This window comes from Ptychodera flava, chromosome 16 (genome assembly GCF_041260155.1).
Source record: "Ptychodera flava strain L36383 chromosome 16, AS_Pfla_20210202, whole genome shotgun sequence".
Taxonomy (NCBI): Eukaryota; Metazoa; Hemichordata; class Enteropneusta; family Ptychoderidae; genus Ptychodera; species Ptychodera flava.
Window position 1 is genome coordinate 20,490,977 of NC_091943.1, and position 16,142 is coordinate 20,507,118.

The window sequence follows — 16,142 nt, forward strand, 5'->3', positions numbered from 1 at the left end:
TATCCACGGTTAAGAAAAGTCTTTCACTTTGGTGCAATCTGCAATATAATATTCGAAAAGCTATGCATATTACAAAATGATTAAATATCTCAGCTCTGATCAACCTGCGCTGACTTTAAAACTCCGTCAAAGCTAGAAATTACCAATCTATTTCAGTCTGTAGCATTAATAAACTCAGGAATCTATCTAAAGTCAACAGATACGTAAAGTCTATCACTTTGCAGCAGTCTGCAATATCTGACGCACCATGTATAGTACAAAAATTATCAAAACTTGAATGTCTCAGCTCGGAACAAATACGTTATAACTCCGTCCATGTTACAGAAATTATCGATCTATGTCAGTCCGTAGCATACTCCAATATGCTCGGGTCTCTGTCTATAGTCAACATTCATGAAAAATCCCTACGTTTCCAACAAACTGCAATGTCCAATACGCTATGTATATGACGAAACGGTTAAAATGTCTCAGCTCGAGCAAACTGCACTAACGTTAAAAATCCGTCCATGTTGAGCAAATACCAATCTATCTCAGTCCGTTGTATACTCTAATGAGCTCATGGACTCTATCTAAAGTCCACGGATACGAAAATTCAATAATTTGCAGCAATTTGCAATATCCAATACGCTGTGTATATGACGAAACAGTTAACTTTGAACGTCCCAGCTCGGAGCAAACTGTGTTAATGTTAAAACTCCGTCGAAGTTAAGAAATTTCAAATCTATTTCAGTCTGTTGCATCCTCCAGTAAGCTCAGCTCTAGTCCACGGATATATACAAAAAGTGAATCACTTTGCAGTAATCTGCAATATACGCTGTGCATATGACGAAACGGTTAAAATACCTCAGCTCGGAGCAAACTGCACTAAAGTTAAATGTCCATATTTAAAAAATTTCCAATTTATCTCTTTCATGAATGTTGACTATAGATAGAGTTCTGAGCATATTTGAGGATGGTACGTATCAGAAATTATTTTGAAAATTTCTCACATGCATAAGCAATTAGTTTCGAATTGACTGAGCTCAATTAATTCTACCAAGAGACAAATGGACAAATGTTCTTGAACTGAAGTAAGAAAAAGAAATATTAATTTTCAGAGTATTCATTTGACCATACGTAGACAGGAACTTGAATTTGGTTTACCCGTTGCGTTGAAATGGCCGCGTTTATAATTCAGTAAAGTATTTTTTCACTCGACAGGTTAGACCGCGTCTGAGGTCATGATCTTTATCCAACCCAAAGAGACGTACCAGGTACACTAAGCATTTTCAGTGATAACAGACAACAAATTCAAAAAAGTGATTTGGCGACGAATATGTGCTTCGGTATTGAGTGACTATCACTGGGAATTTCGTGTTATAATTGGCCACATGCAAAGTAGAATTAATGATTTTAAGCTAAATTTCACATCCCGAGGAAAATTTATAACCTAGTAGACAGAGACACACTGAACAATCTTCAAAAGTTAGCACAGTCAAATGGAACACAGAGGAAATCAAAGGTAAAAAAAAATGAGTATTGTGATAAATTCGCAAACTAAATCATAAAAATACTAGGACGTAATCTAAATTCGGTATTGAACTGTTGAGAGCCGGCAGCCGGCGAAATTGACCGGTTACTCTCACGATTTCGCTGGCTACTTTTTTTGAAAATTGGGACTCTTTCTCTCCTTATTTAGTATTATCAAAACGTATTGTTTATCGGATCGTTTTATTATTAGAAGTAGTTGAGATATTTTGCATATTATTTGTTTTGTTAATTAGGTTAATTGGCACGGGTTTTCATGCTGACGGCGGACATGTCTGCAGTCAATGTACTTTTGACTTTCAAAAAATATGCACAGAACTTTGAGACGAGATTTACTCGAATATTCTCCCTCCCCTAGTGGGCCCGAACGACACAAGCTCTGTAGGCACGAGTTCGAGTGATACAACGGACCGTTGACATTCGTCGATGGCCATAGAAAAGCCTAGGGGTACAGCTCGGTGTATTTGTCGTCACGGTGACAATACATCACAGCCTAAAAATGTGGATTAATGCACAGTTTTCGAATGGCATTCTCCTTTTATTTTACTTCATCTACTTCCTTTTTTTCAAATTTAAAAAATTGCAAAGTCGTGAAAGTTTATTTTAACAGGTCATCTTAATTCGGGCGTCGACGTGCTTAGGCTTAGGCTTAAGTTTAATAGGTAAGGGTAAGGGTTAGACTTATACATAGAGGGAGTTAATGAGTCTAACCCTAACCCTAACTTAAGCCTAAGCCTAAGCCTAACCCTAACTTTAAGGCAAACCCTAACCCTAACCATTGGAAATACATATCAACAAACAAACAAAAAACAAATAAATAAATAAACTGCTCTTTACTGACAAATATTAACAAAACAGCTTTTCGCTGTTATTCTATCAAAATAACAAATAAACAAACACAAACACATACACACAAACAAACAAACACAGACACAAATAAACAAGGAGTACGAGTCCCTTGTGGTCTAGTCCGAAATAACCTATATAGCAATAATAAAAGCTTACCCGACAATATCGCCCAAGCCTGTTAGCTTATTACAAATCACGGTAAAGCCAAATTTGAGGAACATACTTCAATAAAATACACATACACAAATACACCCAAAAATATGATTATGTGTCTACATCAGAGAGTTATATCACTCTAGCGAAGAAACTTTAAACAAGTAAAAGCAATCGAATAAACATTGCTAGAACATTTTCATCACTATAACATTGTTATTTTCGAAAAGATCATCAAGTTACTTATTGGAGAGGATCTTTTCACGAGAAACTACTCGAGGGTAGTTTTCAATGATAATACACCATGGGGGTGAAAGTGTACTACCTGTATGTGACTGCACTTAAAAAAGACCAGTCGGGGAAAGTAGTTTGAAATTAGATATGAATAGATAATTCCTCTTTCAAATCTTGTCATCATACGAGCCCCCACTTTTTTCCCAGTGTTGTCGCAATAACTTCATGATGATGGCCAAAGTGTAGCATATAGATAGCGTCTGTGTCTACGTGTGCTCCCAAGTCGTGGACTACACATACCACATGCATTCCTGCACGTCACATGATTACAAAGGTTCTTGGGGAAAGCCTTTGAGGTTGTCACGTGACGCCATGCTTATTTGCATAGCTAATTTCGAATAGTTCAGGTGGCAACACAACGCCATCTTGACATAGCTGCTGTGTTCTGTTCATCGAGCACCCACACTGATCGTTCAAAGTCCATACCCCTAATGGATTTCCCGCCCATCGGCCGAGTCTACTATGGATGTGCTTCATTTTTCGAGTAGTCCGGCCTTCTCTTCAACCTCCCCGGGCGGTGGGGACGGCGATAACCCCGCAGATTTGGACATCAGCATCGAGGAGCTTGCGCTGTCGATGCAACATCACCTCCTCGGAAACGATGACAACAAGCAGTTGAACGGAAACCCAGTGTTGATCGAGAATAATTACGTTAATGGCAATCAGAACAGTTATATTAGCGGGAATATACCCAGAGAAAATGTCTTATCTCCAGGAAAACCGCCGCCGGCTCCAAGTTCACGAAAGACGCCGAGTGCAGCCATACGACATGTAACCGTAAGTCATAACAAAGCGGAATGCCGATTTGAAAATTGTAGCTCAATTTATTTACTTTCACTTACATTGGTATGCTAGTGAAAAGCTTCGCTTTATTTGAACATGGCCAAATTGGCTGCACAGCCAAACGAATAATTCTCTCCATTTATAACTGTTATCTACGTACGGAGACACAACGTCTCAATCAGATGAAAAAATAATGACATCGAGCTTGAGTTCTTGTAACCGAGCTATTCGCATGGCCATGACGAAAAACAGGTGGCTACAACAGTCGACTGGAAGGTGAAGATTATTTGGAAAGCATGGATATCCACACTAATGGAGACGTTTTTATTTAGGCAGTTGCTCTTTCAACTACTAATTGTTATTCAATACAGAGAATATGAAAAGTAATGACAACCATAATAGCGTATAATAATTATCCAGACACTTTCATTATCTAATCAGCTTTTATCAATTGTGCAATAATACGCCCGTCTACGCGCATGTTGCGGAATTTTCATCTGGACGCTTGTCGGTTAATCTCAGTTGGTTACCTTTAACTTTAACTAGTTTCTGCATAATTTACGGTCTAGTATAGTATGGAGGTCTTTTTACCTCCCTGGTAATATTACCCCATGAGCCAAGACATTATTCTTGCACTAAATTTTAAGTAAACAGTGGGATGTTATGGGCACATATACTGTGGTCATTTTGACATAATAATCATGTGACCCAAATGTCAAATGTTCAAGTTTGACGATCCTTGCCACTGTCATAATTTCAAATACAGTACCAATTTTACTTGGTTTCCTGTGTAGTTCTATCAATTAATGTTTTTGGCATTGGTCCACGCCATTTAGTTGTTAAGTCAACACTGTTAACTGATGATTTCATACATGTAAAATGAAGTTTCAGGACAGACTGTTAAACCCCCTTGCAAAATTACCTACTTTTAAATATCTCACAGAAGGCACACATTTGATACTCTTTCAAACATCGACATCAGATATGCCTTGGGCCCGGTTTTTAAACAAAAGACAGGTTTGGAATATTGCCAGGGGTTTACATTGTGATTCTATGAAGTCAGTGACAGTTGGTCCATGCGTAAGCATAGGGGGAAACCATAGCATACACTGATACCAAACAAAATATTTCAGTTTCAGTTTTTTAGAGCAGTGGTATAAATATTTGACCACCAAATATTCGAGAAGACGAATCTATAAAATGTTTTCCTTGGCAGAACGAATCACAGCTGCTCAAAAAGTCAACACCTTGAACGATTTAAAAATTCCCTTTCTGTTGGCACTTCAAGTCAATTTTGCATGACAATACACAACTTGCTAGTTTGTCAATATACAGAAAATTCCTTTCTGTTTGCTTCAATGCCAGGAACGCCTGGATGACAACTTGACAATTGCCAGTCGAGAGATAGGAAACCCATGAAATACATTTAAAATTTACGATTGTCTTTAATCCTGTTGGAAACTGAGGGCAATCAGTCATGGTTTGAAAGTTGATAAGGCTAAATGTCAATATAGGTGAACTGCTGTTTATCATTGTTGCAACATTATGAAATGCATAAAAAAAAGTTGAAATTATTGAATGTTTGACCTTTAACCCTTTCACCCCCAGTTCCCTGTATGCAGGTCTAACTTTACCATAGAAAACAATGGATTTGGGACAAACCATGGTGGTGAAAGGGTTAAATTACAGGGAACAAAAACTATCTGAAAATTGTATCTGCTACTATCCTACTTTAGAGGCGTTCAAGCCAGGTCACTCAAAATTAGCTTAAAAATTAAGTTACCCATATCGTATACCACTGGTGTGATATGCTGTAGGGCACTAGCACAGTCAGTCAAAAACACAACGCAAGATAAACCATTGCTGCATTTATAAATGAAGTATTCCAAATCTGGTGAAATGTTTGTGTGTTTGACTTGTTTGGCCCAGCTAGTTTTGTGAAAGGAAATTTTTGAACAACAATTTTGATACCTGAGTGATAACAACACATTAGACTCAAATTAATGTCTTAATCATGCTTTGTATTGTATCTGATTGACTAATTTCCATGCTGCAAGATGATTTGGGAAGGGGTTTATGGTGTAGGTACATACGTGTACATGTAGAGATAGACATGTTAACAAAGGCGACACAATGATTTTGTATTGTGGACAGGTTGCTACTGTAGGTCAAATGAAGTTGACAAGCATGTTATTCTCGTGCTTTTGTCATGAAGAAATGAAACGCCCGCTTCATTGACGTGAACATGTGTCAGAGATTTGTCCCCGTTATCAGTACAAAGTACAATGTGTTTGTGTGTCAGTTGTTAAGTAAACTGTGTTTTAAGACAAATGTTTCACTTGAAAGGGGTATGAATTATCAGTGTGAAAATGATTTTAAAAATATTGTATATGCTGTCTCTTATAACATCTAAACTTTGTAATAGAAAATATTTTTTGAAGTGATATTTCATTTGTGGCAGAGTTCTCACAAGATATGTGGAGTATTGTTTCTAGTTCATATGTTACCATCAGGTCAAGTGAGTTTAAATGAAAGGCATACAATGTCTCATAATGTTGCATTTTCAAAAAGGCTTGAATATTTGAAAGTACTGAAATCTCTTAACATGGTTTTTACTGACTAAAAGCCTGGTGTAGTATACCATGCCAAGTTGGTGAAAATTCATATATGGATTTGGCTATGTAGTGCTTTTCACTGACTTGGCCGATACGGAAGTGATAATTATTGGCTGGCAGGATTTATAGGTTTAATGCTCCAATAGCTGTGAGTTTTGATACCATATTTCTTAGGTTTTTTCCTGTCTGTAAGATACTGTACTCTTGTTGTACTGCCAAAATTCATAACAAATTGCCCAGAATGTTCAACTTATCAACACTGTCCGAGTCTGTGTGTCTGAAATGTTCAGCATCATTTTTGACAACTGAATGTTGACAAGAATCCATTCATCAGTGAACAGGAACATTGTACATGTTTATATACCGGTAGGTACACAATAGCTTGTATCAACATGGCTAATACCTAATATTTCACCAATACCCTTGACAGAAGAATGAGAAAATATATTTGTTTTGCAGAACAGAGACGATGAAAATACCAGCATATCAAAATTACAACTATTGTGTCTTAATTACTCTTGAATTACATTTTATGTCATTCAAGCTTTCTTGTTCACTGACACTGAAAGGACCTATATTGTAATCAGTAATGATTTGTGGGTCATTAATATAACAATTAACGACAGACTGTCAATTACTATTTAATTCTAGGCCTCTGTGAGTAAATAAATTTCACTTTACTGACAAAATAAAACCTCTGTTTACATACATGGATGGAATGCACAAAATTCTGTTCATGGATTCAGGGTCACTTCAACCTTGCCAGATTCCTAGTGTCGAGCTCTCTCACCCCGGTAACAAATCAAACATCGTGAAATTGCTTTGGAGGTCAGATTTTACCCAGTGTTGATGTGGATTTCATTCACAAGTACTGGTATGGTGTAACTTCTGTGTATATAGCTACCAGGTTACATGTACATCTGCGAACACCAGGATGTACACTGCCTTTATGTTCAGTGTGCTAGAAATTATGATCAGTACAGCTTGAACGAAAAGACTTTGACAATTTTTTTTTTAAAGAAATACAATCATAACCAGATTATTACTAAATTTCAGCTCACATAAAGTATTGAATTTAGTGAGTCGAGTGATAAAGGAGTTTGAACGTGTCATATACAGTTTATAGAGTCTCACCAAAAGCGTATATGTATATATTGCCTAAGTGATAGACAGAATCTAATGAAACAGCTTCCAATGTAGACTATATTCAATGCTCACGGAGGGGCTACACAGACAAGCATGTAGCGGTACTTAAGATTGGACCATGCTTTTCTGGTACAGAAACATGTTACATGTCTGTGAGGGAAAAAGTTTGTGGATGTTCTGTTCATGGAAACGACAATAGGATTTGATTTTGTCAGAGATATTGATACAATCTTGTATACTGACTGGAATTATCATTTTGTTGTGTCATAATATATCGCACTGTTTCTTTTCAACAGAACAAATCAAAGTATTCTCCCGGATCAAACCTTATAAATGGACACGATTCCCTCGGTGAGCTACGGTCTGACCAGGAGTACCCGAGACTTCAATCAAAATTTTACAATGAACTTAAAAAGAAGTACCCAAGGGCGTTTGAGAGACGCTCTAGTCAAGAGTCTGTTACCAGTGGCATTGAGGAGTTCAGGGACAGGTTTGAATTATCCCCAGCCAAATATTTGGTCAAAACGGAGGAAAAGGAAAATTCCCCACTGCGGCATGGTAGGGCTTCTCCTGGGAGGAGGAGATCCAGCCTGGAAACTGCCCGTTCCTATCTCAGCCTCAGCCGGCAGAGTTTGAATGTGTCTTCCGACGACAACAAGGGATCTAATTCTGAATCAGAATCCAAAGATCGGCTCAGAAAGCGACTTTATGAAAATAGTGAGAAAATGCACGAACTTCTACATAAGCCCGATTTTGCCAAATACCGCAGCCAGGAAAATCTTAACTCCAGTAATTTTTCCAGTGGCGACTATAGGAATGATCCGAGACATCCGATCCATAGATTCAGCAGCATGGACAACATACTAACAACATCTCATCGGAAAAATGCAGGATATTATGAATCTTCGCATGACAGTGCCGTGGATATGGATGACAACGTTCCGCGTTCCCATCAAGCTTACAAGTCCGGCGAGCAGAAAGAAACTGCGTCGCCTGGATACTCTCTCCGACGGTATTCAAGCGGACCTGTCTACGGCAACGGACCACTGTCAGCATCTGACACAGAAAATGGACACCATCACAAAGGTAGATAGCTTCTCATTTCTCTCCCTGCACACTTGTTCTCTCAATTGGTTTATTGGGAACTGGCAAAACACCAAAATATCCCCATACATGTACATGTAGGCACTTGCTCTAGAAATTCAAACCAGCAGAAATGCTATGCATGAGGAAAAATATCAATTGTTATAGAATGGTGATACACAGGGTCACAACCATTTGGCAAATGGTTGTGAAATACATGTAGATGGTGCAATTATTGGGATAAGAGTAATCATACTGATAAATTTACAACTAGTCAGTATAAATCTGTCATTGATTCCTGGTTGAATACCATGCATCTTGAGTTTCTATGACATTTCAATCGATGTTCTTCCCATGCAAATGTCACCATTTCTTCTGGTATTTCAAGAGCAAGAGCCTGATACTAAAGCAAGATTGTGATTTTATTTTAGAAAGGGACATACAACAGTGCTACAATATGGTATAGAGAGTAGACTACTCCCTGTGGTTCTCTGAGATACACTGTAATGTTCCCTCTCCCAAACTACCCTTCCCCTCCTTTGTTCTATGGAAAATTTTGAAATAGATGTTCCGGTAAGATACTAGACTGACTAGTATTGCAACACTGAAACCCCAACTCCCCATAAAACCTTCCCTTTCTTTTGCAAAAGACTTTCATAAATTGCACTCTCAATGCAGGTACAGCCATTCAATTCCTTGACTTGTGCTGTGGACCCTATTCCTTGGGCTTGTATGTTGGACCAAACATTGTGTTAAGCTCCAATATTACAGTTAAGTAGGAGAGAAAAATTCTCAAAACCCATATTTCTCTCTGCACAAGAATTAGTGTAAGTTGTATATGGCATAGACCGTTACAAAATATCAGATTATTTTTGTCAAATGTTTCCAAGGAGCATAAAATAACAGCAGAAAGCATTTAAGATGCACATTATGAACATCTGACCCACTTCAATATTCTATAGAGTTAAAATACATTACTATTAACTCAGTGTTTTTATAGGACTGCTGCAAGAGGCAAAGTATTGCAGATCTTCTGAAGCTCAGAGATTCACTGCTTGCTTTGTGATTGGCCACTCACGTTTTAAATGTCTCAATAGTCAGGCAGCTGGTCTGTTGCTAGGCAACATGTGTAAACAATGGTGGCACAGTTCATTGCACTCCGGACACAAACAGTTGCAATGGCGGGTCAGAAGATGTCAGACTTCATGTACTGACTTGATGATTGTTTTGGTCAGTGAAATGGATTCTCATACAGCAAAGTGTGCAGAAATTTTACAATATTATCAGCAATTATCTGGTTGAGTGATTTCTTAGTCTGAAAACTGATAAATCATAATCAATACATTAAGAAGTTGGCACTGGTCGTATGCTAAAATTGATAAACCAAAGGAACACAGAAGGTGCCTGTTAAGGTGTTCTGAAATCATATCAATTTTAATTCTATTAGAACAACGTAGTTTTCTGATTCCTACTTAGATTTTGAGTTGAATTCGGCAAAATCAGGGGCAAGCAAATAAGAAATATTCTCAACCTGAAATGATTGCATCAGATATGGTGAGAGTTTGACAGGGGAATATAGAACTGAACAGTTGCAGGGTGTGAAAGTGTCAATATGGGTTTGGTAGACTACTATAGAGTTACAGGAAATGCAGTATATGTCTTTGCTCAGCTCAAATAATTCATTGTTCACGGCTTTCAGATTGAGCCTATTGAGAAGTTGAGTAAAGTGCTTCATGGAAAGTACTCTTTGTCAACAATATTCTGATAAACCAAAAACATATTTCAAAAAAGGAATATTTAATAGTTAACTGTAAACTATGCATCTGATTGGTAGTTGACCTCAACACCTTGCCATGTTTCCATGTTACTGTGATCAAGATAATCAGACATCAGATCCAAGATAACAGATGTACATTCTGCTGATTTTGTTCAATTGCATCATCAGTAATGTAATCTAATAATTATTTAATTTCATTGTAGAAGAATAGTAGTTTAAACTACATGTTGTAGCTAGTAAATTCTCGCAATATTTTCAAAACCCAACATGTTCATTCATATACCGGTACATCATACATGTATGTACATCTGTGCCAATGAACTGACAGTACATGTATGCGAATTGCGATGGATTTGCAAATATTGTACAAGTGCACAAAATAGATGTGTTTTGTCAAACAAGAATGAACAGCCGTTATTGATCTACCAGTGCCCATGTTTCTGTAGCATGCTGATGTATTTTCTGTTTCATGTCATTTATGTGTGCACTGATAACTGTGACAATCAATCAACGTGTACCTTTTCTTCCATGGAGGGCCCACCCAGTACATGTACCTAGATTGTGTTGTACCATGCACGTGCATGACATAGAGGTTTTCAAAGGACATTGGATATTTCATTAATCTTAATTTGTGCTTTCTTGAAAGGAACAAAGCTTGTAGAGGCAAGCAATGTCATTTAATTAAATGCTGATTTTTCATTTCATATTTATTAGTTGAATTATATAATTCAAATGTAAAGGATAGCCATTGTTTTTCTACTGGAACTGTAATCACATCCCAGCAACCTTTTCTCCCAAACCTTTTAAAGGTACTTGTATGTCATAACTAATTCTGTTATTTTGCTCATGGAGGTAGTAGAGAAGGAGTCACAACTAGGCGGAGATCAAAGGGACCATGTGTTTTGCCGCTGTTTGCCTTACTAACTACTCCATTAGCACCAACGGGACTTGCCAACGCGTTTTCTCGGATTTAGGAAATAAGATTAAGTTCGTTCGGGGTCGTTCGGGTGTTTCGGCCGTCCCTCGGCAGTTGACAGATCTTCAAACATGGCGTCGAGTTGTTCCACTGATTTTGATGTACACGATGTTAAAGAGGTCGAGGAACAGATAATTGAGGAAGGGAGCTTTTGTATCTGCAAAGGCGCGGAGACTGAGTTGATGATAGCTTGCGATTACAAAAAAAAATGCCATACATCGTAGAGCAGCATTGTTAACACGCCAACTTTTCCCCAAATCGCGATTCTTGATTCTTGCCGTGTTTTATCATGTTGTACGGGCATTAATGATAAGGTTAAATAAGAAAGCATAGCTTTTAACTGCTACGTCCATGACTTTAATGAATGGTCGCGATATAAAAACAACACGTACGATGCATTGAAACAAAGCGTCGCCTATGGCGTCGCTGGCGTCGCGTCATAAACACCCGGGAAACGCTACAAGTTTAACCCACGCTCACGGCAGTGCTGCAGTCCGCTGCACCATACTCAGTACATGATTGAAAAGTTCGTGATCAGTACTTTCATTCTAACAAGGAAAGGTTCCTGCGATCGAATGTAAAGTATATAAAAAACGACGTTAAAATTACCCAGATTTTGAGGATGAAAAACTTAAATTCCTTGTAACTTCACTTTTCGTGGACGGAACGTGTCGTTTCTTACACTATCATGACGCACTTGACCCAAGCTACGCAAATACAGTCTTTGCGCAGGCGTTATGACACTGTGGAGAAACTGAGTCGCATTAGCAAACCCAGGTTAATTTCACTCGGTTCTGTTGCGAAGGTACCGTCGGCAACGCACATGGCGGGAAAGGGGTGTTAAACAATGGACATAAAGGGATTAAACCAATGGTGCACAATAGTAATAAACGTAATTATCTCAGTTGTGACTCCTTCTCTACTACAATGTACCTCCATGTTTTGCTTTAGCACTTATTAAGTTGGAATGTGCCCTAGGGACAGATATTCAATCAGACTCAAACTTTTGCAATATTCTCTTTGCCTACCACTTGTGGGGCCTCATTTTGAAGCTTATGGAGTAAATAAAGTTTTAACTGGCTTAGTTTGTGAAAATGGGGAATTTTATTTTCCCCAATTGAGATAACACAGGGATGGCGGCCATTTTGAATTTCAATTCAAATATTGGTAAATATTTGGTAATTTGTTTCTGTACTTTTTATAGTAGTTAGGTTATTCTCTTTTGAAGGGGACAAAAGATGTACCTTTGATAATTTATTATCATTTTATTACATATTTTGAACAAAAAATTTCATTTTATTCTTGGCCTTACAAACAGAACCCATTATATTCAATATACAATGATATTGTTGACAATTCTTATCTGGATGAAAAGTCAGTAGTGAACAGTGATATCTGACGTTAGAGACATTGAACACTGGGCATTTGCATATGATTTTGTAAGACAACAAGGAATTGTGTTTTATAACTTGAACAAAATTACTGGAAAATATGTGAAAATTTCAGCTAATGGAGCTTCAACTAACTCAAATGAATGTTGAAAATAAATTGCTAGTATTGGCCACAATTTCAATGCCAAGGTGCTGTGTTTGTGTTTACAACTATGTGAATTGTCATGGGGACAGGTCAAAAGAATAAGTACCGAAACCCTATAACAGTGCACATGTGACATGCTTGTAAAGTATGTTGTAATATTTTTTTTTCAGCAAAGAAACAAAATGAAATCACATTCTTCAAATTTATAAGCAGTGATATTTCCATTGTCTTAATTTTGCTCTACAAGGTTTACAAGAACATTATTGTTAACCATTTCAGACAAACTGAAGAAAAACCTCTTTGCGCAGTCTGAACTTTTTGTGCGAATGAAAACAGGATTATCAGCGAGAGTAAAAAAAAAGAGACAGTGCTTTGGAAATAACAAACTGGTTATTTGGGAAATGTAGAGACATGTGTGAAAGTTAGTGAGGACCGACTTGCATCAGGAAGAAGTCAGAGTTGAAATTTGAAAACAGTGTGTAGTAATATGATAGAGAGTACGTACTACGAGAAAAATTATACTGGATTTTGTGTCTATCTTCACAAGAAATCTAATTCTGGATGGTTTGGTTTGTGCATAGTTAATGGTTAGCACCTTTTCACTATTGATAATAATCGGAGAGGTCTTCTAGTAAATTTGTGGAATCGGTTTTTGTGGTAATTTTAGAACTAGTGGTACATGTATTGCATCAGGTTTTTAAAAAATATTCATTTATTCAAGTATTGAAGGTTTTGGAAACAGTCTCAAGTCATTGGCCTTGTGAGTCTGACACTAGAATGGAAATCTTGCCAAAAAAGTATTTGTTGTTGAAAGGGGCTTACAAAAGAATCCTAAAGGGATTTCTGGATACTTGAGTCGTTGGATTTGAAAAGGGGATGGAGAAAGACGTGGTGGGACTTGTGTCTGGAGGTGTCAAGATGGCTGCTTGCCAAGTATTTTAATGTCCCTATGGTATGGCTGATTGTTAGAAAGATGGCTGGTTACATGTACATCCACACTTTCTTGTCTATTCTCTGCACACACAATTGAGAGTTATTTTCTTTTACAAAGGAAGCCAGTGGGATGGTTGTGCGTTGATGTAACTCTGTTTCTGTATTGTGTTTTTCTGGTGCAATGCAATGCTTTGGGAGTGTGAGAGTTGTGCACACCAAGCTAGTGAGTATGGTAGATCTGAGTGTGTACTTTCATTCCCTTGTGCCTGTGCACTTTGGTCGAGCCCAGTTGTTTTCAGTGCTATCACTGGACTTGCACACTTCCACATAGGTATAACAGCAGTCTCCCCTCTCAGCTAAGCGGATGTGCCACTGAATCAAGAAAGTTTCCCTATACTTAAGAATATTGTACTTACTCCATGTACTGGTTTTAAGATAGAAATTGCACCTCGGGGATAGATACTCAGACTTTCAAATTTATACATTTCTTTTCTGATCTTGGAGTGAGAAAAAATTTCACCGTCTCAGATTTTAGAAATCAAAAATTTTATTTTTCCCATAGAGTTAACACAGGGATGGCGGCCATTTTGAATTTTAAACATTGGTAAATATTAAAATTTTAGGTAGTTTGTTTTTCTCTAGTATCTAACTTTGCACAGTGACCCCTGATTTTTATTTTGATTTGGTACATATACATGTAAGAGAATGGCTGAAACTTTCATTGAGGAAAGTTTGAGCAAATTTTATAGTGAATCAAGTTTGTCAATTTTGAGACGCCCACTACCTTAAGGCTACTGCAAATAAATGTGCAGAAATTCATAAATTGACGCAAAGAGTTCAAGAATGTCACCAGCAAGAGGTCACATGTCAGTCAGTGACACATCCCAAACTGTTGCTGTGAGTCAAGCAAGGGGAACTACATGTGACCAGAAGATTGAACTTTTGTCTCAAAAATGCCTTAGAAAGTAATTCCAAACAGATTTTTCCCAGCAGCAATGCCAGTGCGTTGAATGTTTCCCACAGTATTTCAAAATTTTGCGCACACAAAAAAAATTAGTGCGAAACAAAGAGTTCTGTTGTCTGTAATATAAGGTCCACAGGCTTTCCCTTTGGTAAGAAACATGTAGCTGTCTACTGCTTTACTGCCCGCACCTTTTTCAATTAGCCATTGTTGGAAGTGCTTACAACAAATGTTTGCAGCCACTGAAAAAATAGGTCATTTCTGCTTTGTGATCAGAAATGAAAATGACAGTGAAATCATATGCTGTACCAGTGATATTTCTGTCAGAGTTGCTGATAGATATTATATGTTGGAAAACTAAGTACGATGTCATACAAAAACAAAAATCATATTGTTTTGTCTGTCATCAGTCGTGTAACCATTTCAGCAGTGTTTTATATATCCATTGATGGAAAAAATACTCAAGAGATATCTTCATTGTGATTGTACAAATAAAGTTCCTAGTTTGTTTATTTTTTATTGAAAAGGCAGTCATGAAATAGGGTAAACCATAGTCAGAAATATCGCCATCAAAGCTTTCTCACCAAGAAAAGTGATAGAGTGCTGAAAGAGGGAAAGTGAATTAAGAGATTGGAAGATTATAGTCACAGAGTGTAGAGACCTTTGACATCTACTCAGAGAGCATTAAATGCTTTTTTGAAAGGTTGAACTTTTGGTCCTCAACTTTGAAAACAGCATATGGTATGTGTACATGTTTTATGCTGCGTTTTTCAGCAGTGACCTCCGTGTGACCCGAAAAGGGCCAGGTCAACAGGAAAGACAAATTAGGGGGCAGTATCAAATTTAAAGTCTGTATTTAATGTTTCAAAGAAGTACTTTAATTCAGTGTTTCTATGAAAGCATATACAATTATTATGATGCACATGTACCAGGAAACAAGAACTGCATGATGAAGAAATGTCTTCAGCATTTGAAAAGTGAAGTCTGCAAATCCTCCTGAATTCCAGAATAAAATTCCCGGATCTTACTACTTCCTCATAAGTGTGCATGTTTTTCATACATGTCTTAATGGCACTGTTTGTTGATAGTGTTAGAAAGTTATTTTCGCCAGTGCAGTATTGGTCACGGGCCAGAGGGCTCAACAAAATTCTCCCCTTTGTTCAGTATTGATCTGATGGAGTGATTGCGTAAAACATTGTTCAACTTCATTATAAATGCCAGTGCAATACAGTGCAGTTGAATAGCTCTTGGTGGTCAAAACACAGTGCTGCCCTGGTTTACGTACACAAAGTAATCAAAAATTTCATGAAAATTTCAGCTTTTCCGTTTCCTGCAGTCCAGCACACTCCAGCAGTATTTTTTTCTCTTTTGTTCTTTTTTATTCATATAAAAGTTTTTAGACATTTGACAGGCAAAAATCACTGAGTGTGTTTCACAAATCACATGTAGTTTTATTTGTTATTAGACATTGATGCTAAGATCTGTTGTTTGTGTTTTAGTACAGTGATC

General features: G+C 37.4%; 1 protein-coding gene across 1 annotated transcript in view; it reads left to right on the forward strand.

The window, feature by feature from the left end:
• Positions 1-3,147: 3,147 nt before the first annotated feature.
• LOC139114248 (dentin sialophosphoprotein-like) overlaps positions 3,148-16,142 on the forward strand; it is a 41,570-nt gene continuing 28,575 nt past the window's right edge. Inside the window, exons 1-2 of the mRNA XM_070675827.1 lie at positions 3,148-3,600; positions 7,664-8,453. Of these exons, the coding sequence (XP_070531928.1) occupies positions 3,286-3,600; positions 7,664-8,453 (1,105 nt within the window). The 5' untranslated portion in view covers positions 3,148-3,285. The remainder of the gene's footprint in view (positions 3,601-7,663; positions 8,454-16,142) is intronic.